Genomic DNA, 26,510 nt, shown 5'->3' on the forward strand with positions numbered 1-26,510 from the left:
CTGTGTCCCTACAGTGCCACAAAAAACTGCGGCATTTATAACTTAAGAGGGGACCCAACTACACACTTTGAACACTCGATTATGGGTAACATGTTAAACCAACTATTGCATGATTGGGACTTGGGGTTTGCTAATGAACTATGTGAGCCTTCTGTAGCTTTTCAGACAACCTTCTGTGGTCGAGGGTTAGGCACTGTAATTGACTATATCTTAGTGTCTAATAGGAACCAGGGCTGTCTGGAGGAGTTTAACACGGAAGACCTGGCAATAAGTGATCATTTTCCGATTAGCACCACTATTGCCGTCAAGAAGTCCGAGAGTCCTGTAACAAGCATACCTAGTATTCTTCATGGTCACTCAGTATCATTGGCAAGAAAGAATGGATATGCCATTAAATGGGCAAAAATCGATCCCACAAATTTCGTGAAAGAGTTAGTCCAGAAAGAACTGGAACAATTTTCGACCTGCCTAGAACCTAACACTAACCCCCAGTTAATTATAGAGGCTTATGGAAGAATAACTGCCACAATAAATGATAAGTTAACCAAAAAACTAAAAACAGGGGCAGCAAAGAGACTACACGGCTGGTTTAATTCCGCCTGTTCTAAAGCCCATAAAGACCTATTACAGGCATTAAAGACAGTCCCTAAAGACACTAGTTTGATTAAAGATGCCAGGCGAGCCTATAAACAGACCCTACGCGAGAGACAGGATGAATTGAAAAATCAGGCCTGGGAAGCCCTACTAAAGGCAAGTGCCCTAAGGGATAATATTTCTTTTTGGAAAGAAATTAATGCCCCCTTCTTCTCCACGGACAGCAAGGCTGATTCGATGGAGATAGCCATAACGGAAGATGTCTGGGTTGATTATTTTACCTCCCTATACAAAAAAGATCAAATAACTATGACCCCACAATATGACTTTAGTAATAGCCAGGTAGAACAGGCAGTGATGCAAGAGAGCTTCCCTTTAAATACAGTTTTTACCCCCTTAGATCTCGAGCTAGCAATTTCTCAGAGTGCTAATTTAAAGGCCCCTGGCCCAGATGGAGTTCCCATCGATATATTTAAAGAAAATGTAGACCTTTGGGCTCCTCTATTAGCAAATGTATTAAACGCGTATAGCAAAAGGGGTTTTCCTGATACATGGCACGAAGCCATAGTAATTCCAATATTTAAAAAAGGGGATAGACAGGACCCAAAATGCTACCGCCCTATTTCCTTGCTAGACACCCTGATGAAAGTTGCAGGCAGAGTATTGTTAACCAAATTGCAAACCTGGTCTAAGAGTAAAGGGATATTATCGAAATTACAGTATGGCTTTAAAACTGGTGTAGGCACCGTAGAGCAGGGTTTAAACCTGGCCTTAATAACAAATAAATACATGGGAAGGGAAAAAGGGAATTTGTTTTTAACATTCGTCGACCTAACCTCGGCTTTTGATTGTCTAGACCATAGCATGTTATGGAAAACCCTGGTCAAATTGGGGATAGATAAAAATATACTACACTTTATTCAGGAACTGTATAGAGATGCTGGCGCCACGGTCAGGTACGGAAAAAATGGTGAGCGAACCAGAAAATTCCCTATAGCAAAGGGTGTTCGACAGGGCTGCATCCTTGCACCATTCCTTTTTAATCTATATATTAACGAGATAGCAGACTTTTTAAAAGATTTTGAAGTGGACTACCCTAAAATAAACGGCATCTCAGTACCACTAATACTATATGCTGATGATGCCGTGATTATGGCTCGTACCCAGTTGGGCCTTCAGAAAGCGCTAACAGGATTCTCAACCTTTATGACCATGAGAGGTTTAAAAATAAACGAGGGAAAAACATTCACAATGTCATGTACAACTAGGAAAATCATACCAGAGTGTAAAACCTTCGTTAATAATACTAAGATTGCTATGACCAAAACCTTTTCCTATCTAGGTATCATATTTAACAACAGGGGTACATGGTCAACAGCAATAACCTCCCGGAATCTGGCCTTCTCTCGCACGATAGGTGCCCTCAAACATTTTGCTAAAAGACTGGGCAGGAAACCTGTAGACATATTACTTAAGATTTATGCTGCGAAATGTGTCTCCACTGCTGTATACGGGGCGGGCATTTGGGGACTGGCAGACTGTACACAAATCCAAACAGTGGAAAATGCTTTCCTGAGACACTTATTATCAGTCCCCCGCTCCACGTCTACTACAATCTGCCACAATGAACTGAATAGAGTCCATATCATCGACCTGATAAAAATAGCTCCAGTGATGTTGTGGTTCAAGATCTGGACATGCGATGATACAAGTTTTAATAGGGAAGTAATCCAAGACTGCTTGAACCATCTCGCTTCCAGTAAGCAGCCATGGTTAGCCTATGTGAAAAAGTTTTTGTTTTCCATTGGCAAACCAGATCTCTATCTAAATCCTACGTCATGCTCACAAATAGAAAAAAAGCCCTAAAAGTGGCATGTCTTGATTTACTGGAGGAACGGAGATGGTACTTAGATGGGCATAAGTCTACAATAGTAGCCCATCGTAATATCCTATATGGTACAGGCCTTCATGCTTATCTAGCCCCAATCTATTCTTGCTATCATAGAATGCTCCTGACTCGAATGAGGACGGAGTCATTCTATAGGCTAATTTCAAGAGGAAACGCCACGGAGGCAGCTGCTTCGACCACCAAGCTGCTGTACTCTGGAATTCGCTTCCTCTCCATATAAAGCAGATTGATAACATACTTAGCTTTAGGCAATCGCTGAAGACCTGGCTGTTTTCTCAAGCTTACTACCGATAGCACTGCCTGCCCTTTGACTGTCCTGTTTGGCTCCTTCTACAGCGCCATGAAGCCATCCGGGCGTACGAGCGCTTAACAAATCCCAACTAACATTAACATTAACATCATTTCCTGCTCCGAACGATTGGTCTGTTAACTTGGCAAAATGTCCATGTGACGACCTATCCAAGCAGTCAAACCTACATTGCATTTTCTTTTGCAAATTTTATCAGTGGGGGAGAAAAAGATACCTGTTACCATTGTTAAAAACATGGGGATTGAGAACCTGTAAAACTGCACTGGTCAGATTGTACATGATGCAAGATGAAATCACCATAGTGACAGCAATAAAATTTTTGACCTTCATTGTAAAGTGCAGAGGGACCATGGGTAATGATTAGGACTGTATGGATAAAACAAAAAATGTCGTATTATATTGTACCTTATCACATCAAATAATACGTAACACAGGAGACTGCATGAACTCCATGAGTCCTTAATGAATTTTAGAATTTTGTATGCATTTTAACGATCCTCACTTGTTTTGTACTCATGATATGTATCTTTGTAAGAAGTTTTTATCGAGAAAAGCTATTTAGTCTGCTTATGTTTGTATTTTGTATGCTTTTATGGTTTTTTGCCAAAATACCGAATAAAGCTAATTTTGAATTTGAATTGAATTTGAGTACACCACGTCCTCTTTAATATCTCCTGCCTTGTCTTCCTGTCCTTCCTCTACTAGGGTAAAATCCTGCACTTGACTGATAGCCTCTTCCTCTGTATTGCATCCCATATTGTAAATTATACTATGCTCCATAATGGGACCTCTGCAATCCATGGCCAGTAAAGGGTCTCCTCCTAATGGCCCTTTCAAAGTCTTCAAACACCTTTCTCATATTTCCTTGTGTCTTATCTAATGCCGTAAATGTATTGACTCAACAGTAAACCTTTTGTATCCTCATACATCTCTTTCTGTGCCATATCTCTCAACTTTGGGTTTATTTTCATAAGTATAGCCTTTCCTCTCTCTTGTAACAAACCTGCATTTGCATTCCCTGAGAGTATCACAGACCTTTGGCTCCAGCCCTTAATAAATCCAAATCTACTTGCTCTTCATTCGCATATGCTTCCTCTGCCATATCTAAAATTCTTCCCTGGCTTCCTAAGACATCCAGCAATTTATCCTTGCATATCTTTAATGAACTTTCCAAAAATGTTCTTGTGTCTCTCCCGAAGCAAAACAAATAACTTATTCGGTCTGGGTCCAAGTTTGGAGTAGCACAAACTTTTTCCTCAGTCCTAGGCATTGAACACTCTGCCCTCATTCGTCTACGAACTTCCACATCCAAAGATTTCTTTATTCACGTCTTAATAAAGTTCCCTACATGCTCCGTAGGCCACCATTCTCCACTTCTAGGATGTTTAATATTAAGTGGTGTAAACATGTCTCCTCCAAAAGGATCTCTTATACTTTCATTAGAAACATCCCCCTCAATTTCTTCCAAATCCTCATATTCATCATCCTCCTGCAAGTCCAAAATATATTCATCTAAAGTATTACAATGGTTTCCAGACATTGAATTTTGTATAGCATTGTCAAAATCCTCCTCATCCTGTGTGCTGCCAAGGGTATCCCTTCCATGCGTGCCGCCAAGGACACCTGTTCTATTTGTGCCTCTAAGGACACCTTTCCTCAAAGTGGTTTGAAAGCCAACCTTATTTGTTTTTGACAAATTAATGTCCTCAATATGTCTGGTTCTCTTAATATGTTTTTTGCCAACTTCACTACTCATTCCCTATCCCTCAGACGGGGAATAAAACTCCTGACCTGATTCAATTGCTTTCCTTTTCCTATTCTTCAGAATATCTTCCATTTTCTCTCTAACTTGTTTTTTCATCTCATATTGAATTCATTTTTTACTATCTCTTGTTTACCACATTCCCAGTAACTTGAAAATCACTATTCTGCTCTTTCTCCATCTCTTATTCCCTTTCTCATTTTTTTTCTAAAGTACTTCCAAAAAACCAAAAGCTGTAACAATGCTCTACAACGCAAAAATACCTTCGTCACAAAGAAATCTTAAGCGTTAAATATAGGCGCACTTAATAAAACGTTAAACTGTTGATTGCACTTGCACATTTCCCATTTTAATCAATCTGAACCATCCCATTCCAAAATGACTGCCTCACTCTCGTGAGACTTTCCACGAGGCGGAGAATGCCTGTTACCAATCTACTTCAATGACGCTCCCCCAAAGCGCTTCGACGCCTCGTCAGGGGTAGTAAGCGCCATTTAAATGCAATTACAATACAATACAATACTAGGGATAATGCTTCCGGGAACCTAACACCCGCACCAAAGAACCAACAAACCCTCTCCGGTAACAGTTATTAACCTTGCGTTTCTTGAAAAAAACGAAAGTACACTAGCACTCAATTGAATTCCTACAACCTCTACAAATATTCTGTCCCGGCAGCACTCTTAGAATGATCAGAATCAAGATCCCTTAAAACACTCATTTAAAAGAACACTTTCATAAATTAGATGCCAGCTTCACACAATCAAATTTCATCCCAAAAATACTAATTTCTCAAACAATCCCACTCTGAAAGATAGGAGAGATGTACTTACCTGTAGAGGAGCAGCAATTAAATGAGGAGGAATGTTCGGTGGAAGGAATATTTATGGACTTGTGTGTTCTAATTCTAGTATTTGATGTGTTGTGGACTCTTTAAAGGTGCTGCAGGAGTGGCATTAAAAGTTAATAGACATAATGACAGCCTCTGGTCCTGTAAAGAAATTCCATATCTCTATATCATGCCTGGGGTGAGAAAGTCTCTTCACCACGTGTACAATACCATTTCTGAGTGACACAGACCTCATCAGTTCTGGCAGCTCTGAAATGGCAATTTGAGCCAATTACATAACATTATTTATTGAACAGTTTTCCATCCTGTTTAAAATAAAGTGGATTATTGATTTGGGCGAGTTAAGTATTTTTTCAAGAAACCTTACATTCTATCTCTGCAAGTGCATCAGACTATTCTACTTCAATATGTCCGACGTTTCTATTCCAGGAACTAAATGATAAATATGCAGTTGCGAGGTGTCTGTACCTACTTGCTCTGCTAGCCAACAACGAACACAACCACGGGCAAGCCAGAGCATTGTTAGAGGAAGCACAAGAAATTGAAGCTGGTTCTGAGTTTTGGTATAAGATCACACTCAGCCTCGTCCAGGCTGTTCTAGGAGAACAAGAAGAGGGGAAAGAAGAAAAGGTGAGAATGTGGCTTTCTGCAGTTAAATAATGCCAGATTTGTGGAGTGTGACTGCTTTTCAAATGATAGAGAAATATGATGAAATATTCGTTGTCTATTAACAGCGAAACACAGACCTTTCTACAGTCGCCTTTCTTTGTTTCCCTTAATCCCCTGCCCATCTGGTCCCACATTACCACATTATATGTCTTCCTCCTCACAGTGGTAACACTTTAAGGGTAAGACGTGTCTGACAAAGTGGTAATCGTGCCTCCTCAAATTTAGCAAAATGAATATGCTCTTTCCCAGAAGGTTATAAATGTCTGACCTCTCACTCGGAAGTTAAGTTGCTCTGCTTTTCCTGGTCAGGATCCATCAACAGCAAGGCGGTACTAGACAGTTGACTGGTACAACACCAGCAAGTAGAAACACATAGCATATTGGGCACAATATATAAAGTGGAGTCACTAAGACGGACACCTTTTAGTCCTACAGTATTTGATCAGACTTGTGTAATTCATTCCTTCCTTGATTCCTGTGAGTAAATGTGTATCCTTTTTTGAATGATATTTTTATCCACAGATTTCTCACCTTAGAATCCACCACAGGCACCAAACTGGGTCAGGAAACGTATTCATAAATTATCGAGTCCCGATGTCAGTCTTGAACCCCAAACTTCCATTGACTCAAGCCCAACCAATGTCACACTAAGAAATAAAAAAAGCACTACCAGTAATCTTGCAAACTGACTGTAACCCAGTGCCTCTACCACATTTCACCTACCAGCATAGGCTCCATTATATCTTTGATTCAGACTCTGATCCAGTGCCAGAGCAGGGAGCACCCCAAAATGTTGCTTATGATGGGGGCGGCTTGCTCTCCCCTAACTATACTAATGATGCTTTATAGTTAGAGCTACAGAAGGGCAGTGGTCCGACTCCTCGCAGGAGACAGAGCTTGACTCGCCACTTGGACCAGCAATGGAGGAGAATGCCTTATTTTCAGCAATTGTCCAGACGGACAGAGATTATTCATCTTGACCAGCGACTACTGAGCCCTTACTGTCTTTTAATGCTACCTTTACTGATACTTTGTCAGAGACTTCTTCCTGCTCACCCGTGATGGACAAGTGGCCAAACATTTTGCGCCAGTGCCTGGTGACCCAGATTTTCTCACCCAGCACCTCACCTCAGAGTCTTATTGTACAGGCCTTGTCCAGTAATTTTAATCCAGACTCTTTCCAAGCCACTCCCCCTCATAGGAATCCAAGAGGATTGATGCTTCTGGAAAGCACATATTTTCTTTTGCTAGCCAATCACTGTGATCTGCAATTGGTGTTTCTGTACTGGGACATATCACACATGCCTTTTGGGACCTTGCATGCAAGATTTTGTCAGCAGTCTCCGAAGACTGTGGGACTCTTTGGCGCAGATGATCCATGGTGAAAAAAATGCAGCCAGGTATGTTATCCATGCGAATTTGGATACTACAGATTGCCTGGTAGGTGCAATGGCTACCAGTGTTGCCCTTCGTAGACATGTATGGATGCAATCCACAGCATTATCTGGCAGTATGTAAGCCTCCTTAATGCATATGCCTTTTGCTGTGCCCCTGCTTTTTGGTGATAAGGCAGATTTTGCATTGGAATGCTCTAAGATCAGCAAGGTTCCAGCATGGTCCTTGGGGCTGATTACCCTGCCAAATAGGTTCTGCATCAATTCCGAATGTTTACAGACAAATCCATAGGGCTTGTTTATAGGCAGAGACAACCTTCCCAGCTGGTGATGCTGCAGACACCCAAGTCCATAGGAGACAGTGGACCTGGATGTGCCAGGGCAGCATGGGGCATATCAAGGGCACCAGTCCTTCAGTTTATTTTCTCCTCTTACACCAGCCACCAAACCTTGTTAGTTTGCTCTTTGCGTTGCATACTCAAATAGTAGTGGGCAGGAGTCAATATTTCCTCTCAGTTTGGTATTCCATCATATATGGAATGTGATTCTTATAAATTTCTCAAAATTGGTACGCCCTGCCCTTTTTTCTGTCCCACCGATTATTCCTCCCATGCCAGAGTGTTACTCTTGCTGTTTCTTTATTCTGTAAAATAACTGAAATCTCAGGCCTGTTCTGGACATTCGGACTCCAGTGGAAGGACAAATTCAAAATGCTCATGCTGGCTCACATTCTATCTGCTCTGGACCCGAGTGACTGGGTGGTGTCCTTGGACCTGCAGGATGCATGTTTCCATGTACCTGCCTTGCAGTTCCAAAGATATTATTTTTGGTTGAAAGTAGGCCAGGAGCATTTTCAGTTTGCTGTTCTCCCCTTCTGCCTTACCAGCTCCACTCGAGTGTTCATGAAGGTGATGCTGGTTGCTGCCCATCTTTTGAAGTCGGGCATGCCTGTATACCAGTCTTTGCCCGTGCAGGTAAGCGCAGTGGGATGGTGTGGTTGTAGTAGGGGATGGAAGTTGACATATGACGGGATAGTGCAAATAAATAAATAAATAAATAAAACCACTTACCTTGCACTCGTCTTATCACCGATGCGGGGAGCTCAAGGTAAGTGGTTTTATTTATTTAATTTTCACTTTCCTGTCATATGTTGGCTTCCACCCCGCCACACCCTGCTTACCAGCATGGGCTACCACTGCAGTATACCAATATTCCTGTTCTTCAGTGACTGGTTATTGAAGGCTTAGTCAGCAGTTAGCTATTGACCACCTCAGACAACAGAATCCATTTTAACATTGTTGGGGTTCACTGTATGTGATTCCTCTGCAAACCTTACCATTCATTGGGGCAATCCCAGTAGAGTTCAGGGCTTGAGGGCTTTTCCTCCCTGTAATCAGTCCAGAGCAATTGTGCCCTGGTTCTGATGTTTCAGGACCAGTCCTGGATCATGGTGAGAGCAGCGCTGAATCTTCTTGGCCTCTGTGCGTCTTACATCCTTCTTGTCAACTGTGCCATGTGGAAAATTTGAACTTTGCAATGAAATTGAAAGTTCAAGTGGACTCGGCAAGAAGGCAATCTGGCTGATACTATCTGGAACCCAAAGAAGACAGCTTAAGATTTGCAGTGGTGGACTTCTCAAACATAGTCCCTAGCAAAACCCTCTCCCACCTAGAGGTGACAATGGTGACAGAAACGTCCCTGCTGGCCTAGGGGCTTGATCAGAGCCTCTGGCAGAGGGCTACCTCCTTATCAATCTGCTGAAGCTGCGGTGGCCTTTGTTTTTGGCTCCGGAGGCTTTCCTGCCATCCATCAAGTGAAGCTGGTGTAGGTTGTCAGGGACATCATGCACCGGCCTCAAGGGCATAGTGGGGTCCTGTGTAAGGATAATCTACATCTCAGATGTAGTTGGTAGACCATGCCATTGTTTTGATTGTAAATAACCTAGAAGGTCCTCATTGCTAGAGTGGATTAACTGAGCCGATGGCACCTGAAAGATCACAAGTTGCATTTCCATCCCGAGGTACCCGGAGGTATCTTCCAACATTGGTGAGAATCCTAGTTAGATCTTTTCACCAATATAGAGAACGTGCAGAGTCAACAGTTTTACATGTTGTAGATTACCCAATAACACTGCCCGGGAAATGCTTTGTGGCTGGAATGGAACATATAGCTCCGGTATGCCGTTTTGCCCATATCTCGCCTGCCCTGAGTTCTAAAAAAAATTCTGAAACCACCAGGCCAAGTTGTGAGAAATAAGGTTGTTGGGTGAGGAGGGTGAAACCCTACCCAAGCAACATCCGCAATACTTGTCAGGGTGAACCACAAAAAGTCACTAAATTAACATCGCTTAATCCTCTGTTACCGTGGCATAAAAGGAGTCCGGCTTAGCTTAGAGGAAATTTGTAAACTATTTTTGTAGCACTTAAAGAGTAATAAAGTGAAAACACAAGAAAAGTCCCACATCAATTTAGAAAAATAGAGTAAATTGTAATAAATTATTTGACTCAAAATTGACAATAATCCAATCAGTAAAACCGAAAACATGCAATTTCAAAGATTTAAGATAAGTGTTGCTCCTAAAAAAGCACAATGCACCACTCAGGTTGTGCGAGACTGTCTTAAAGTCACAAGTTTCGACCAACTGGGATGGAGCGTGGGCTGGATATAGGGACCGGGTTAGTCCAGCTGAAAAAGTTACCTTCCAAAGTCCAGCACAAAGAGTTCCATTTGTGGAAGAGAAGACTGCGGGGAGCAGGGAAAGGCAGACCGCCCAGGATATAGCGGCATGGATTAGCAAATTTAGATGCACAAAAATTGAAAATTAGCGGCACAAATATAGAAATTTAGCTGCAATTTTGCGGCATTTTATTTGGCCATTCTTTCTACAACAAACACAGATATCTTTGTTTTTTTAGTTATTTAACCCCTTCCATGCTCATGACGAGCCCAGCTCGTCATGAGGTATACCTCTTGTGTGCTCATGACGAGCTGAGCTCGTCATGACCACACCCGTTTCTACTATGGTCCAGCACAGCAGAGGGATAGCTCCAACAGTGATGTGGTTAACAACATGAAGCTATGTATATTTGGTTTATTTACAATGTAGACACTTTGTTTCCCTCGAAGAGCAAAAGACTTCCCGCAAGATCGCAGACATCCACAACAGCTTCAACGCCATGACCGCCCCAACAAACACTGAGACCTCTGCCCCCACAACCACCACTAGCACCAACCGCATACTCTCCTGGACCAACATCAACGACGACGACACCATCACGATCATGAACACCATCCACTCCGGATCTCCGTCAGACCCATGCCCACACCACATCTTCAAGAAAGCCAGCACAGCCATCACACCCCATCTCCGGAAAGTCATCAACATCTCGTTCGAGACAGCTACCTTCCCGGAGAGCTGGAAGCACGCTAAAATCAACGCCTTACTCAAGAAACCCCAGGCGGACCCCAAGGACCTCAAGAACTTCCAGCCCATCTCCCTGCTCCCGTTCCCGGTGAAGGTCATTGAGAAGACCGTCAACAAACAACTGACCTGCTACCTCGAGGAGAACAGCATCCTGCACCCCTCTCAGTCCGGGTTCCGCAGCAACCACAGCACCGAAACTGCCCTCATCACCGCCACCGATGACATCAGGACCCTACTAGACAACGGGGAAACAGCAGCCCTCATCCTCCTAGATCTGTCAGCCGCATTCGACACGGTCTGGCACCGCACACTACGAACACGCCTCCACGACGCCGGGATCCTAGAGAAGGCCCTGGCGTGGACCTCCTCCTTCGTGTCCGGCAGAACACAGAACGTCCGCATTCCCCCCTTCCTCTCCGAAGCCACCAAGATCATCTGCGGCATACCCCAGGCTCATCCCTCAGCCCTACGCTGTTTAACATCTACATGTCAATTCGTTTTTGGTGCTTACTACACCAAAATCCTCATGTCCCAGGCTTTACTTACGATACCCTCCACCACCTGCTAAAGTTTGGAAGGTTTGACCTGCCAAAATGTAACTGAAGAAAATTGTGAAAGGTGCAGTGCCTGCTGCAAAAGCAGGAATTACCACACATTCCCGGAATTTAACAGGCCACTAATAATTAGGGCCTTACTGCTTTGATGACGTGTTTAATAATTGATTCGTAGTTCATGGGCTGTCTGTTCATACTTATATCTGGTATGAGCGGGGCCTTAGGTGCAGCAGTGCAGGGGCCTCCCCATGCTCTGACCTAGCTCTTCATTACTGTTGGTCGATCCCGGTGGTAGGTTTGGCTCAACAAAGAACCAGTGAATGGCGGCGCGCAGGCCGTATCAGCGTCTGCCTCTCCTTCATTCCTCAGACCAGCACTTGCTTCTCATGCGTCGCGAGGGGTCCCACGAGCGGCGCCACACCCAGGGCGCGCCTGGCGCCTCTGCACACAAGTGCTCAGAAAGGTGCCCCCTCAAGAAAAGCGAGAGTCCGATGGAAGCACAGACACCAGGAAATGGACATGGCCACTCCAAAAATGCGTCACAGGCCCGGGAGTGACAGCCGTTTCCTGGCCACCGGCCCCATCAAAGCAAGCAAGGGAGGTTTCTTCCAATGAGAAACTGTTTGCTCTTATCCTAACCCTGCCAAGGCTATCCGTGCCACTTCCTCCCAATATACATTTAAAGCTGGGCAGGTATACAGCATGTGTAAGATAGCAGCAGATTGACATCCACACTTAAGGCATCTGATTTTATCCGAATTTACATTTGCACCCCACCTCGTTAATCGGTCCGGTGTTATATACCTTTGCCATCTCTTTCATCAATGACATGCATCGCTGAAACAACAAATGCTTGTCTATACAAATTGACAAGTACAAATATACCTACTTTTACATTTATCAATTGTGAGGACATATGCATGTTTAAAGTTACAATGCAGTCTGATATCAGCAATTGTTAGACAAAGGAATTTGTCTAACTAGTGTGTGCAATGCGGCAGCCTTTAATCTCTATGTATTCTGACATGGATTCCTACAAGCTGACAGTACTACTACACTTTCACAACTGCATTCAAAGTAGTGATGTCATCAATAAGGTCAGTGGTGGTGTAGCAGAGGTCACAGGCAGCCATAAATTGATTGTCTGTGATTTTTTTGGGTCGTGGATTGTAACCATGACATCCTATACACTGTTTGGTGAGCGGGAGTAAAATCTAGTGATGCAGTGTTCAGTGGACTGGGGAATAAGAAAGATTAAGGGACAGATGTATCAAGCCTTTTGCGACTCACAAAGGCCGAAATTCGCAGAATTTCGTCCTTTGCGAATCGCAAACGGCCTTTTTTGCATGTTTTGTAATGTATGAAAAAATTGCAATTTAAGGAATCGCAAAAAATTGTGATTCCTTATTTTGCCATAGCATTTAAGGAATCGCAATTTTTGTGATTCCTTAAATGCTATGTATGTAGCAATTTCAATTTGCGAATTTTGGTTAAGAAATCGCAAATTACCACCACCTTGTTGTTGATGGTAATCGCAAATTACCACCACCTTGTTGTTGATGGTAATTTGCGAATTCTTTAAAAAAAGCTAAAATTTTCATTTGTTAAGGTGGCATGTGATGCACACACATGCCCATAGGGCATGTATGTGCGCCATATGCACACACATGTACATTTCAGGGGTGCAGCAGGGTGTCTTTGAGACACCCCTGCACCCTTGAAATAATTCTCAAATTGCGATTAGCAAATTGCAAATTCGCAATTTGAGAATTACTTCACAATCATACCTATGGGCCTCCTGGCCCATAGGAATGCATTGGAAATTATTCCTTATTTGCGAATTTGCAAAATGCGAATTCGCAAATAAAGAATATTAAGGAATCGCTAAAAAATAGGGATTTTGTACATACATTCCATTTAGCGAATTATAAATAGCGATTCGCAAAAAATCGCTATTTAGAATTCACAAATTGGAATCTTGATACATCTGCCCCTAGATGTGCTAACGGACAATACAACAGATAATTTTTGCCACATGTACTAGGTAGGTCGTTGTAATTTGAGGAACTTCAGCCACCGAAGTAACTGTTATCTCAAAATGCACTCTGGTGACTAGTGCCAAACTCTTTGTAAAGATTTTTAATGCACACGTACACTCTGTGCAATCCCAGCCTCGGTGTTGCACCTGTTCGAAATTTCGAGGGCCGCCACTAGGGTTTTCTCCTGTAAGTATCTTACCAATCTGCATCTTTCCTCCCCTCTTACTTTCCCCCTTCCATCGCTGCACCTATTACCTGTCCTCATCCTCCAGACTGGTTGTTTTCTCTCTTCCTTTTCTTTCATCTATGCTTTCACATACTCTTTCACTGCCATCTCCCCATCATCACAGCCTCCTCTCTACCCTCTGTTCCCTTTAACAGTTTTTCAGGTTCGCTTCTTGTTCACAGTCTCCTTAACTTCTGTCTGCCCCTTCTTTTTCTTCCTCCCTTTTCTTCCTCTTTGCCCAGTCTTTCCCTTCCAGATTGTCTTTGATTTCCCCACTCACTCCTTTCCACGTCTGCGCGTTATTCCACCCATTCAGACCACCAATCGCCTGCAATTCCTGAGATAAATCGCGCCGCGTATTCAGAATTAGGGATGCGGCCAGAAGCGGTCTTCCTTACATTCCTCTCCCTCCCTCGCGCCTGCCCGCTCGAGCTCTCCATTCTGCTACAGCTCGCGCGCACATCCAGTCTTAGACAATCACAGATGGGTCAGACACATTGGATGCATGCCGTAAGCGGCAGAACGCGTGATGTTTCTTTTTCTTGGGGAAATCGTTGCATTCCCCCATGTTGTGACCTGTTTCAACAAGGCAGTAGTTTTTAACGCAAAATCTGGTCCGGTTACCTTAATCAGACCTCCCAGGATATAGCAGCCTTTGTAAAACTGCTGCATTTTTAGAAAAGTGCCGATTTCGCGGCAAACCGCGAAATCCTGGAGGGTCTGGAAAGGGTCCCGGATGGTTGTCACTTCAGTGTGAAGAGCAGGCCTGGCGTCGCGGACGGTTATTGCTGTAGTGTAATGAGCAGGTCTAGCATCATGGGTGATTGTCATTGTAGTGCAATGAGCAGGTTGGGTGTTGCAGACTATTTTTACTTTGGTGTGAAGATCCTGTCTGGCGTCATGAACAGTAGTTACTATAGATTCGCATTGGTAGTCACCGTGGATTGACAATGCTGAAATGCTAAGGGCAGATCTCACGTTGCCAGTCGTCGCTGTAGCGAAAAGAGTCATGTTCACCCGAGCTTTGCATTACCCAGTGGCACAGGCGGCACGATCTTGGTGCGAACTGGCCCATTTGCTGTCACAAAGAGTCCCAAACTCCACCGGTCCAGCACCTGAGAGGCACCTCTTGGGAATCAGAAACTCACTCCAGCAGAGGCCAGCAGGGCTCTGGCAGGTTCAGTGCTACAGGTCAGCTGGGCAGTTGGAGAGGGGTCTGGAGCTTGTTATGTCACTGTAGCTCAGAGCAGGAGGTTAGTAAACTGACCTTTGGAGTCACTTCAACCTGGGATTAAGAGTGTAGGTTCAGTCTTCCTTCTCAAACAGCAGGGTAGTTCTCTGACAGCAGAACAGTTTTGATGTTTCAATTTTTATTGTGTAGTTAATAAAAACCTTTACATATAGTAGCAAATGTCGAAATACAGAGATCTATAAAAGCTGTATGATAAATCCATGATAAACACCGTTTCCAAATAGTAGCATGTGTTAAAATACAGACAGGCACATGCATCAAGCGATTTAGGAATCGCAAACGGTGCGAATCGCAAAATTCGGCCGTTTGCGATTCCCAAATCACTATTTGGGATGCATCAACCTAAAAGTGAAGAAATCGCTATTTTAGCGATTTTTTAAAGTGCGATTGCTTTTAAGGAATCGCAATTTTGCGATTCCTTAAAAGCAATGCATGAAACTTAAAAAAATTGCGATTTCGCAATTAGAAGGAAAAATTACCATGAGGTTGGACCTCATGGTAATTTTGCGAAAAGTTAGAAATATGCAATTTTGTTCATATTTTTAACTTTCATGTTGTGCACACACATGCCCTTAGGGCATGTGTGTACACAACATATGTGCATTGTTTGATTTCAGGGGAGCAATAGGGTGTCCTTTGGACACCCCTGCACCCTTGAAATCGCAATCTCAATTTGAGATTAGCTAATTGCGAATCGCAAATTGAGATTGTCTTCCCATTCATTCTTATGGGCCTCTAGGCCCATAGGAATGAATGGGAAGGGATTCCTTAATTGCGATTCGCAAAATGCTAATCGCAAATAAGGAATTCTAAGGAATCGCAATTTATTTAGCGATTTCTTGATGCATAGGCATTTGCGATTCCTTAATTGCGATTCCTTAAAAATCGCAATTAAGGAATCGCAAATGCCGAGATTGATGCATGTACCTGAGAGTTCTTTAAAAGCCGTGTGATAAGCCCATGCTTAAAACAGGTAAAACTAACAGACAGTGCATAACATGGAACCAGCTGAGTACAAATGAATTGCACACCAGGGGCCTTATTTATGAAGGCCTTCCGTCAGTTTTGCGCCGCCGGTGCGTCACTTTTTGTGACGCACCAGCGGTGTAAAAAATGCGCCTTGTTGCGCCATATTTAAAAAGTGACGCATCTAGGTAGATGCGTCTCTTTTTAAACCCCTGCGCCACATTATACCTGCGTCAGGTATAATGTATGCAGAGGGGGCGTTCCCCCGCAAAAAGCCTCGTAATAGTGACGCAGTGAAATCTATGAGATTTCACTGCGTCACTTTTAGGACGCTGTTGCGTCAAAATCTTGCGCCTGCCTCACAGCAGGCGTAAGACTGACGCAAGCTCTTTCACATGGGGCTTTTCCCATGTGAAAGGACGCATTGCTGGAGTTGCGTCACTTTTGTGACACACTCCAGCAATGCGTCACTTTTGCGCTTACAGATACGTCAGAAATACGGACATATCTGTAACTCCTTGCGACATGATAAGTCATACATTAAATGTGACGCATCAGGAATGTCGCAAGGAGTGCGCAGTGAAAAGTGACGCATCGCTGTTTGCACGCAGCGATGCGTCACTTTTCATAAATGAGGCCCCATGTATACATTTTGCAGTGTTCAAGTCTGAATATGAAGCAGTTAGGAAAAAGTCTGAGGTTTTCTTGCTAGAGGCTGGCCCTGTGCATTTCAGACCACACAGGGCGAACCAGTATTAAAGTGCAGTCAGTGAATAGCATCGTCCCAGTTAGAGAGTTTCAAACACTATTAGTTTTCGCAAATCCCAAGCCTGAAAATGAAGCAGTAATGATGTAAGTCAGTTTCAAATACTCGTGCCTGGCCAGGTGCATTCGGTTGAGACGTTTTAAGCTTGTTTACCCAGAGAGGATCAGCATGAAGTTGCAGGTGCTGCATAACTTTGAGCCGGCTAAGATCAAAGCGTCTCAAGCCTCGTGCAAATTTCGCTGGTCCCAAACCTGACTATTTTTCCAGACGTTTTGTGCGCTAGATGCAGGTTTCACAGGCCGTGAGTCTTAATGTGAACAATAGAGAGGCGTGGAAACTACAGTCCTTCTGTACAGGTCTGGGTTAGTACTAAATAGTGGGTCTAAGACTGTCGTTTTTATACCTGGTGTCCACTTTGAAGTGGAAGAAACTGCTGGAGTCTTCCCCTTACAGAAGTGTCTGGACTTTCCTGCATCCCTGCCTGGGTCCAATGTGTCCATAGGCACAACAGGTTAGTGTGAAGTTAGTCGTGTGTGATCTTAGGCACCTTCTTTGAAGTGCAAGTGTGACAGGCAACAGATTTTCCCCTCTCATGAAGTCATAATGGCACATCTTGTCAACACAAAGAGCCTTTATTGGGTGATTGTCTGGGACGAATACACAAAGGCCAACTGCCAACTACACCTAGTCATGTGTCCCAGAAACCAGGCTGCGGGGATGTAATGGTTAGGACAAGAAAATGCAAACTTTCTAAAAGTGGCATTTTTAGAATAGTGACTTAAAATCTGACTTTACTAACAAAGAGGGTTTTAAATTACAATTACTGATATATCAAACATGGCATTTTTCCAGCCTGCTCCCAAACAAAAGTCACCTCTTATCAAATGTGATACGGTAACCTTGCAATAGTGAAAAACTAATTTGAGAGTTTTTCACTACCAGGAGATGTAAAACTTAAAAGTACACACCCAGCTTTTTAAATACACAACACCTTGCACTATGAGCTGTTTAGGGCCTACCCTCGGGTGACTAGGTTTATTTTGCCAGACCAAAAACAGCAGTTTCAAACTGCACACAGGCGGCAAAGACAGGTCTGAGACATGTTTACAAAGGCTACTTAAGTAGGTGGCACAGTGAGTGCTGCTGGCCCTCTAGTAGCATTTAATTTACAGGCCCTGGGTGTATGTGATATCACTTTACTAGGGACTTACAAGTACATTAAATTTGCAAATCAGGTGTAGGCAAATTGTGCCATGTTTTAGGGATAGAGCACAGGCACTGTAGCACTCTGAAAAAGAGTTGGAAGATTTGTCACTAGATGGGAGCCCCTTGCCCAGTAGGGACCATTGTGTCTTCCAACAGTCTGTCCCAGGAGGAGTTGGAGGACAGAAGGACCGACAGGTAGTTCAAGGTGCAGCTGGCTAAATTAAGATTGCAGACAGCCAAGGAGGAGGCTGCTGCTGAGAGCACCTTTGAGGAAAAGAAACTTGCCCTGGAAGAAAAGAAAATGTTGTTGGCTCATGAAATGAGTAGACATAAACTTGAACTCAAAGCGAAGCAGGCCTCATCGTCTACCAGCAATGTATTTAATTATTTATTTTGAGATTTATAGAGCGCCTGGTTACTCCAAAGGAGTGTCCCAGCGCTAAACAGTAGCACCAAGTCAGAGTCATGAAAAACACAACCAGGTGAGGTCCTCTAAGACAGCTGACTCTGCCTAAAGAGCCAGACCTTAAGGGTTTTCCAAAACCTCGCCTCTGAAGGTTCGAATCTCAGGTTCAGTGGCATGGAATTCCACAGCTTGGCTGCCCGTAATCTGAAAGAGCAGCCCCCTAGACACAATCTATGCCCTCTAGGAATTGCTGCTAGAGCTTCTTCACTGGATCTCAGATGTCTAGAGGTAATATAGGATTGGATCAAGGGAAAGAAGTAGCTAGAACCCCTCTGATTCAATATTCTGTGCAAAAAGCAAAGAACTTTAAAAAGCAACTTTGTGCTGAATAGGGAGCCAATTCTGTTCCACAAGACCCGGCCTGATGCTGTGCCATTTTGGAATATGTAAAAGCATGTGGGCTGCAGCATTCTGTACTCTTCGGAGATTTCCCAGTCTGCATTTAGAGGGCCCCAAATATAGCACATTGAAGTAATCAAGCCTGGACCCCAGAAGAGCCTGAATAACTGTTTTTTTTTTGCTGAGTCCGGTATGAGTCCTAAGATCTTCATTAGCAGCCTCGGCACCCCAGAACAAGTGCCCACCGTGGACTTGATCTGGCTGTCAAAAGACAGCTGTTCATCAAAAATAATGGAAAGATTTGTCACTTTAGTCTTAGGTATTGATAAAGGGCCCAAAAAACCAGGCCACCATACCCTGTACCAGATTGAAGGTTGTCTCCCCACCACCATAACCTCGGTCTTATCTGTATTTAATTTTGGACAGCTAGCCTGAATCCAAGCTGCAAGGTCAACCAAGCAGGATTTAAAATGTGCTGCTGCACTGCCATCATCTTGCGCTAGTGTGATAATAAGCTGAGTGTCATCAGCATATGACACCATTCTCACCCATGGCGTTTAATTACATCCATCAATGGACGGAGATTCAAATTAAAAAGAGTAGGACTCAAGGCCGAGCCCTGTGGCACTGCTGAAGAGGAATAATGTCAGAAGTATAGGCTTCTGAAACACCTGAAAAGAGTTATTATAAAGAAAATCTGCGATCCAGTCCGTCCCCTTATGCCCTGTGCCCACAGCTGTTCTAATAGTACAGTTTACGAAACAGTGTCAAACGCTACATTTTGGTCCAGCATGACAAGGGCAGCCGTTCTCCCTTCATCAGCCACTCTTCACAATGTCTCAGAGGCTAGCAGCAGAGCGGATTCCGTGCTATGATGTGGCCTAAATCCAGATTGAGTCTCATGAAGGAGACTAATCTCTCCAATGAACTGCATAAGCTAAGAGCTAACATGCTTTTCGGCCATTTTCGCCATGAGTGGATGCAGGGAAATCAGATGGAAGTTCACCGATATAGAGGGGTTGAGAGTAGGTTTTTTAAAGAGGGGAATCACCATTGTGTGTTTCCATTCAGCTGGGTGTAGACCAGCTTCAAAAGATGAACTAAGCACAGTTCATAGAGTGGGAGCAAGAACCATAAGAACCATAAGACCCAATTGCACAGGGAAAGAGGCATAAAGGGATGACATTTTTTCTGAGAAAAAGTGAGCAATCTAATTGCAGCTGCTCAGACTAGGAGCTCTAATGGCTGATACTGCGTCCAGAGATGTTAAAGATTTTACTATTCTAAAAGTCTCACGGGGAGCCTTATTTGCCTCTTCTATCTTTTGTATGAAGAATTGGATCCAAATTAGCCTTATCTGCCTATGGTATTCCTTTGTTAGATCTCTTTATCTTGAGTGCAATAGCTCTTCCACCAATTACTGTCCAAGCGCTTGCAATCCTTTGTGGTCTGCCGAATATCGTCTGTGAACCACACCGCAGAGGGTCTAAGCCAAGAGATATTCTGATTTTTCCAAGGGACTACACAATCTAGCGCTTCCTGAATCCAGGCTGAAACCTGCAAGTTTGCAGCTTAAGGGCATTTTTCTAGATATGGAGAAAATCTCTCCAAGATTGATAAAAACCCTTCCTGGCTGACCCTGGTCCAATTCCGAGTTTTGATAAAATGCATAGGTGGTAATTCTGGCCGGGAATGGTTGTCAAGAATCTGAAATGGAATAAGAAAATGGTCAGACCAGGCAAGAGAGACTGGGGAAGCTAATCTATCTAGGGCTGAGTAGGCAAACAAACATGGGGTCCAAAATATTCCTCAGAATATATGTAGGTTCCAGAACTAGCTGTTGAAACGCAAGCAACATGAGGTCTTTCATTAAGCCGATCCAAGCGTATGCTATCAGATTATCAAAATGCAGATTTAGATGCCATAGAATTAGGAAGTGATGATGTCAAGTAAGGCAGAGATGAAAGATGTGTATACCCTGGGGGGCAATAAATTAGAAAGATATTTAGGGAGCAGTGGCCCGTGAGAGATAGTGAGAAGAAAGCAGCTTCAGAGCTGCTAATCTGTACTTTCAATAGACTGCAATTCAGGTGTTGATTATATATTACCGCTATGCCCCCCCCCCTCCCCTTTGCCCTATCCAATATGGTAATTGTATAGCCTGCAGGGATGGCATTCAAAATGTCTGGAGCAGACTGTACCTGTACCCAGGTTTCCACCAGAGTGCGATCATCTGCTGAGCCGATATAAGGTCGGCAATTTCAAATGTATGTATTAGTAGAAAACATTGAACGATCTCTGGTCTACTAGGAGAGCTAGGGTGCCACAGGGAGACTGGAGGGTTCAAATAGCCAAGGACCTGCACAAATCAGACTTGAATTTGGCGTTTTGAAACAATCATTTGCTAGTCAAGGGGCCTTTATTCTTGCATGGGACAAAGTGCGAAAAGCCGAACGGGGTACGTTAAACGAACAGCTGTGGAAGGAGTTACAATCGCATCCCACACTATCAGCTGCAGAATATCTACATAGCATTCTACATACATTTGGGCTAAACCGACTTTGGGAAACACTGACAACCACCCCAACCTTCAAAAAATGAGTGTGGAAGACAGTGAAACTCCTCTCATGGCTGGATGACAAGGACGCACTCTCAAAGAGAACCCACGTTTGGATGACCCTGAATACATATACGAAGCCAAATATGTAAGGGTACCTCTGCACTCAAGTATTTATTACACATAGGAGCAAGTGCTTCTTTGGGAAAAAAGGTGTTCTGTCTTGACCTTATTATAGAATCAGGACTTGCAATGATCAGAATACATAGTCTGAAAAGATTATAGCTGTATATAGAGAACATCCAAGACAACAAATATCTTTGTCAATTTAATATTGTTTTAGTATAGATTAAAATATCTTGTCCAGTCGTTAGCTTGTTGGTAGAAGTTCTTGTTGGTAGAAGTTCTTCTGTGCATAGAATCCAACAGAAAATACAAAAGGCAGCCGGCACGTGTTTCGTCACTAAAAAGCAATTTCCTCAAGGCTGCAAACAAGAAGTACATTGGTAAACAGTCTTTTTTCTGTCATGGATTTGACATGTTACATTTGTGCCAACAAGACACTCCAGAGTGGTAAGAGTAGAATGGAGCCCAAGAAAAAGAGCCAAATAATGATGTTCCCTTATGATAGGTGGCGTGCCAGTAATGATTTAGTAAATGAACAGGAATTAAGCAAAAAGTTCAGAAAGTGATTCCAAGAAATAAGCGAGTAGATGTGAGACAAGCAAAACCAACATGCAGAGATAAGATAAAAGATATAAGTGCTCGCCGAATAAGTGGAAGGAAGTGGGCAAATCGGTACCTTATCAGAATTTATCAAAGGCGAGTAAATCCTATTTCACTTCCAAAAGAGTAAAAGTATGGATTGACCTGTCAATAAAAAGAAAACCAAAGAAAAGAGACTCTTTAGCGTCTTAAAAGGAGACTCAAAGAAGTTCTTCATAACGTTAACTGAGAGAAGTTGTTAATACCTTAGTGAAAGAAGTGAGGAGGCCTCAAAGCAATCTTTAATCTTTGCTTCTTCCCAGTCTCTGTTCCTCCAAGTCTTCTAAGACGCGTGATCCCTGAGGAACGATATGAAGATGAGATTGTTAAATCCGGTCAGTATAAGCTAACTTGGATGATAAAATTTATATCAAGACCTGTCAATCCAAGAATCGGAGAAGAGATACTCTTCAGCGTCTTGGGATAAGACTCTAAAGAAATTCTTTATGGCGTGATCGGAGAGAAATTGCTTTTACCTTAGTGAGAGAAGTGAGGAGTCATGACTTCAATCATTAGTCTTTGCTTCTCCCCAATCTCTATTCCTCCAAAACTTCTAAGACTTGTAATCCTGAAGGAACGATCCGAGGGTGTTATTTATTAAGTCAAGGCAGTTCAGGCTGGCTTTGTGGATGAAAATCATGTCAAGACCTAAATTACCTGTTAAACACGAGCCAAGCAAATGGGATCTGCAAGGTAGTCTACAAAGTGTTCAGTCCCAATAAGCTAAAAAAGGGCCACAACCAAATCCGGTGGGCCTGAATTTAGACATACTGGAAATTAGGGAATTGTGAAAAATATCGTAAAAACAACATATAAAGGTTGTTCAGATATGTTAAACAAGTACTTCTAGAAGCCATATTTTGCTACTATTAAAAATCATGCCTCCAAATTAAATGGGATATTGTCTGGTGGGAACAGAGGCCTAGGTACATTCTAACCATGATCTAAATTATCCAAGATATTTACGAGTCAACAATGTTCATGAAAACTTAATATGATAGATGGTAGGAACAAGTTGTTCCCATATTACCTGGAAATGTGGCGGCACAAGGAAGTGAGGTATCGAAATCGGTTAGCTATCTAGTCCATAGGAGTCCATAGTAAACGTGAAAAATAATTATATCTATTAAGAAAAAGGAAGAAAGTAATTTAATAACAAATGTTACAGCCAAGTCTTGGAGGCTGGCATTCCTAAATTGTCTCTCCGGATTATTGTTTTATCACCCCCAATATGTATTTAGGGCGATATATTCTTTTGTAAATAAAGGCGTGCGTGTCGCTTACCAATTAGTGTTCTTTCAAGGCGAGGTACTCAGAAACCTAATCTGTGTCTGAGCCACACCTAAGGGAGGTAAAATAATTGAAGGGGGTAAGTCGAGGTAATAGAAAGTTCGAAGTTGTAACATGTAAACGACTACTCTAAGAATGGTGGATAATTCTAATAGTGCTTTGAACAGTTAATTACTTGAGCACACAACATGAGTTAAAAACATGGAGACACTCTAAAAAGTTATAAGTATACGTGAAGAGTTCTCTTCTCTTCTATGGCATAACGTTATTAAAAGCATCCATTCTAATGAGAAATACGGATGTGTTTGTCATATAGTTACCATTGTGGAGCTAGAAAAGTGGTGGCCAAGAGCTATGATTTGCTCCTAAAAAAGTAAAAGACAATCTTAGCAAGAATATATATCGGTATCGAATGACAACATAAGGAAAGTTTTCATGCGTACATGGACTTACAAAAGACAATCAAAGTAAATGTCTAAGGACTATAATTCGAGTCATCAAATAATTACAAATAAACGTAGCGCAGTGTAACGGAGCTGGTTAAATAGCGTGTGAGCTACGTAGTTCGCTTGGGTACTTACTGAGAAGGCCACCGCATTTCTTCAAATGGGATGGGGCGTTACCACGTAACAGTATTAGGACAGCCGCGCCCGGCGTCCGGGTTTCCTTTTAAGTCGATAGTTCACACTAAAAATGGAAGACGGATTGGTCTAAAAGCGGAAGTCGGCTAGTATTTCAAGGACTCTAGCTGATGACATCGTATTGAAAGTGGACATCTTGGAATAGATTTGAAGGTGAAAAAAACCCCTTGAACGGAGTGTATGCAGCAATGTGTTATGGTGCAGTGAAATGGATAGATAAGAATTAAATAAGCACAGAATCAAACAATGTATGTGATTGGAAAGGGAAGTTGAAAAGGAAAAATAATTGCGAAAGAGTAGAACATATATATCACAATGGTTTGCCTTACTAATGTCATTGCTTCATGGGCAATAAGCCACCCGAATAAGTTGAACAGTACATTGTCTTAACATTATTATACATTCAGTATCCAAATTGGGTTACAGGCTATGTGGAAACACAGCAATTAACAAATTCAGTGTGTTTGCACCGACAGATGTTTGTTTCAGGCATGCGGTCAATTGGCATAACACTACTAATATGCATAGATTGCATGAGCATAAAAATCAAGAAGTATTTTATGATCAAGACTTTTTGTTTCGTAGTATATGCATCTTTCTACAACCTTTTAGAACCATGTTGTTTAAAAGTTTTAGAACAAGTTGAATTTTATCAAGCATGATATCACATTATTAGTCCAGCTAATGAGATTACAGTTTCAAAGATATCTAGATCATTAAAAGTTGATCAATCTTTCAGAAATACGTGTAGCTCTTTGTCATAATTAAGACCTGACTCCACAGCCCGTAAGCGGATTATCCATTCCGCTTCTAATTTTCTAAGAGCGGCTGTACGATCGCCACCCCTGGGATCGTTATAGGCTTGTGCAATCGCATGGAATCTGGTTTTTGTTATGCTGGTGTTGGAATGAGCCCTGTTGAAGTGTACTGCCATAGGGTAACTGTTGTCATTTTTTCTTATGGCTCTTATGTGTTCCTGTATTCTCTCTTTTACAGTCCTAATCGTACTCCCGATGTAGATTAGATTGCATGGGCATATAATGCAATACACTTTGGGAATCGCATTTCAGAAAATCAAGAATTTGATAGGTAATGGCTGTGTTATACCTGAACTCTTTTATGCCATTAAGTGCTATATCGCACATATTGCAGTGCGCGCACTTGTAAAAACCTTTGGGTTTTTGTGGTAACCAAGTCTCATCTGTCTTTCTTAGAGGCAAGAAGCTGAAGCATAAGATGTCTCTTAGTGTTTTGTTCCTTCGTTGAATGATTTTGGGTTTAGCAGTGAGATGCTCACTAAGTGAGCGATCAATGGTCAAGAGATGCCAGTGTTTTGCTATAATTTTGTAGATAGCATGGCTCTCAACATGGTAATCAATGATAAAACCTAACTTATACAGTGTTTGGCGTTGTTTGTCTTTTTCTTTTTTCTAGTCATCTTGTTGAGTAGCATGTGTCTAGATGTTTTCATTATACGCTGTTTGGCTGGTTCTAGCATGTCTGCAGAGTATCCCCTGTCTTGGAAGCGTTGTTGTAAGTTGTCAATTTCACTCATGAATACTTTGTCTTCACTTCAATTACAACGTATGCGGGTCATTTCTCCCAAAGGTAACGTCCTGATTTGACCCTTGGGATGCGCACTGTCCGCATGTAGCACTACATTGCATGCTGTCTTCTTTCTATAGAGTCTAGACATGATTTTGTTTACTTTGGTGTAAATAACAGTGTCTAGAAATTCTATCTGTAGTGTACTGAAGATAGATGTAAATTGTAGATTAAAGGAGTTGTTGTTCAAGTACTCTGTGAGTTTCAGAAATTCCTGTTTGTTACCGGACCAAATGATGAAAATATCATCAATGTAGCGGCCCCAGTAAACAATATGACTTGTTAAGTTGGGTGAGCCCTCTGACCAAATATGCTTATGTTCAAATTGCCCCATACAGAGATTAGCTATGGGTGGGGAGAACTTTGAACCCATCGCAACTCCCATGGCTTGTTGGAACCATGTCCCTTGGTGCAAAAAGACATTGTTCTCTAAGACTATTCGGGTCATATCTAGAACCATCTGAGTATGTGCATATAACGTAGCATCGCATTGAAGAAAAGTGTCTGATATTGCTTGTAACCCCTGTTGCCAGGGAATGCTTGTGTAGAGTGCACAGACATCCAATGAGGCAAAATATAGTTCTGAGGTCCACTCTATATCTTCTAATTTAGTTAGAAGATCCCCAGTGTCACAGAGGTAAGAGGGCAAATTCAGTACAAAGGGCTGGAAAAATATTCCGAGAGGTGCTCGGTAGGAGACCCAATGCCCGAGACTATTGGTCTGCCTGGGGGCAATGTGTCAGATTTGTGAATTTTTGGAAGTATATAGATACAAGGTGCTCTAGGTGAGGCAACATATAGGTATTTAGGTTCTCTATCCGTTAGTAAACCTTGTTCTTTCCAAATCCTGATGTTAGATTCTACTAGGATTGAGATATCTTTGAGAGGATTCCTATGTAGTTTGGTGTATGCTTGAGTATCCTTTA

General features: G+C 42.6%; 1 protein-coding gene across 1 annotated transcript in view; it reads left to right on the forward strand.

The window, feature by feature from the left end:
• CFAP46 (cilia and flagella associated protein 46) overlaps positions 1-26,510 on the forward strand; it is a 1,558,477-nt gene that overhangs the window by 816,806 nt on the left and 715,161 nt on the right. The window contains exon 38 of the mRNA XM_086922533.1: positions 5,855-6,055. Within this exon, the coding sequence (XP_086778659.1) occupies positions 5,855-6,055 (201 nt within the window). The remainder of the gene's footprint in view (positions 1-5,854; positions 6,056-26,510) is intronic.

Source organism: Lissotriton vulgaris, chromosome 5, assembly GCF_964263255.1.
Source record: "Lissotriton vulgaris chromosome 5, aLisVul1.2, whole genome shotgun sequence".
NCBI lineage: Eukaryota > Metazoa > Chordata > Amphibia > Caudata > Salamandridae > Lissotriton > Lissotriton vulgaris.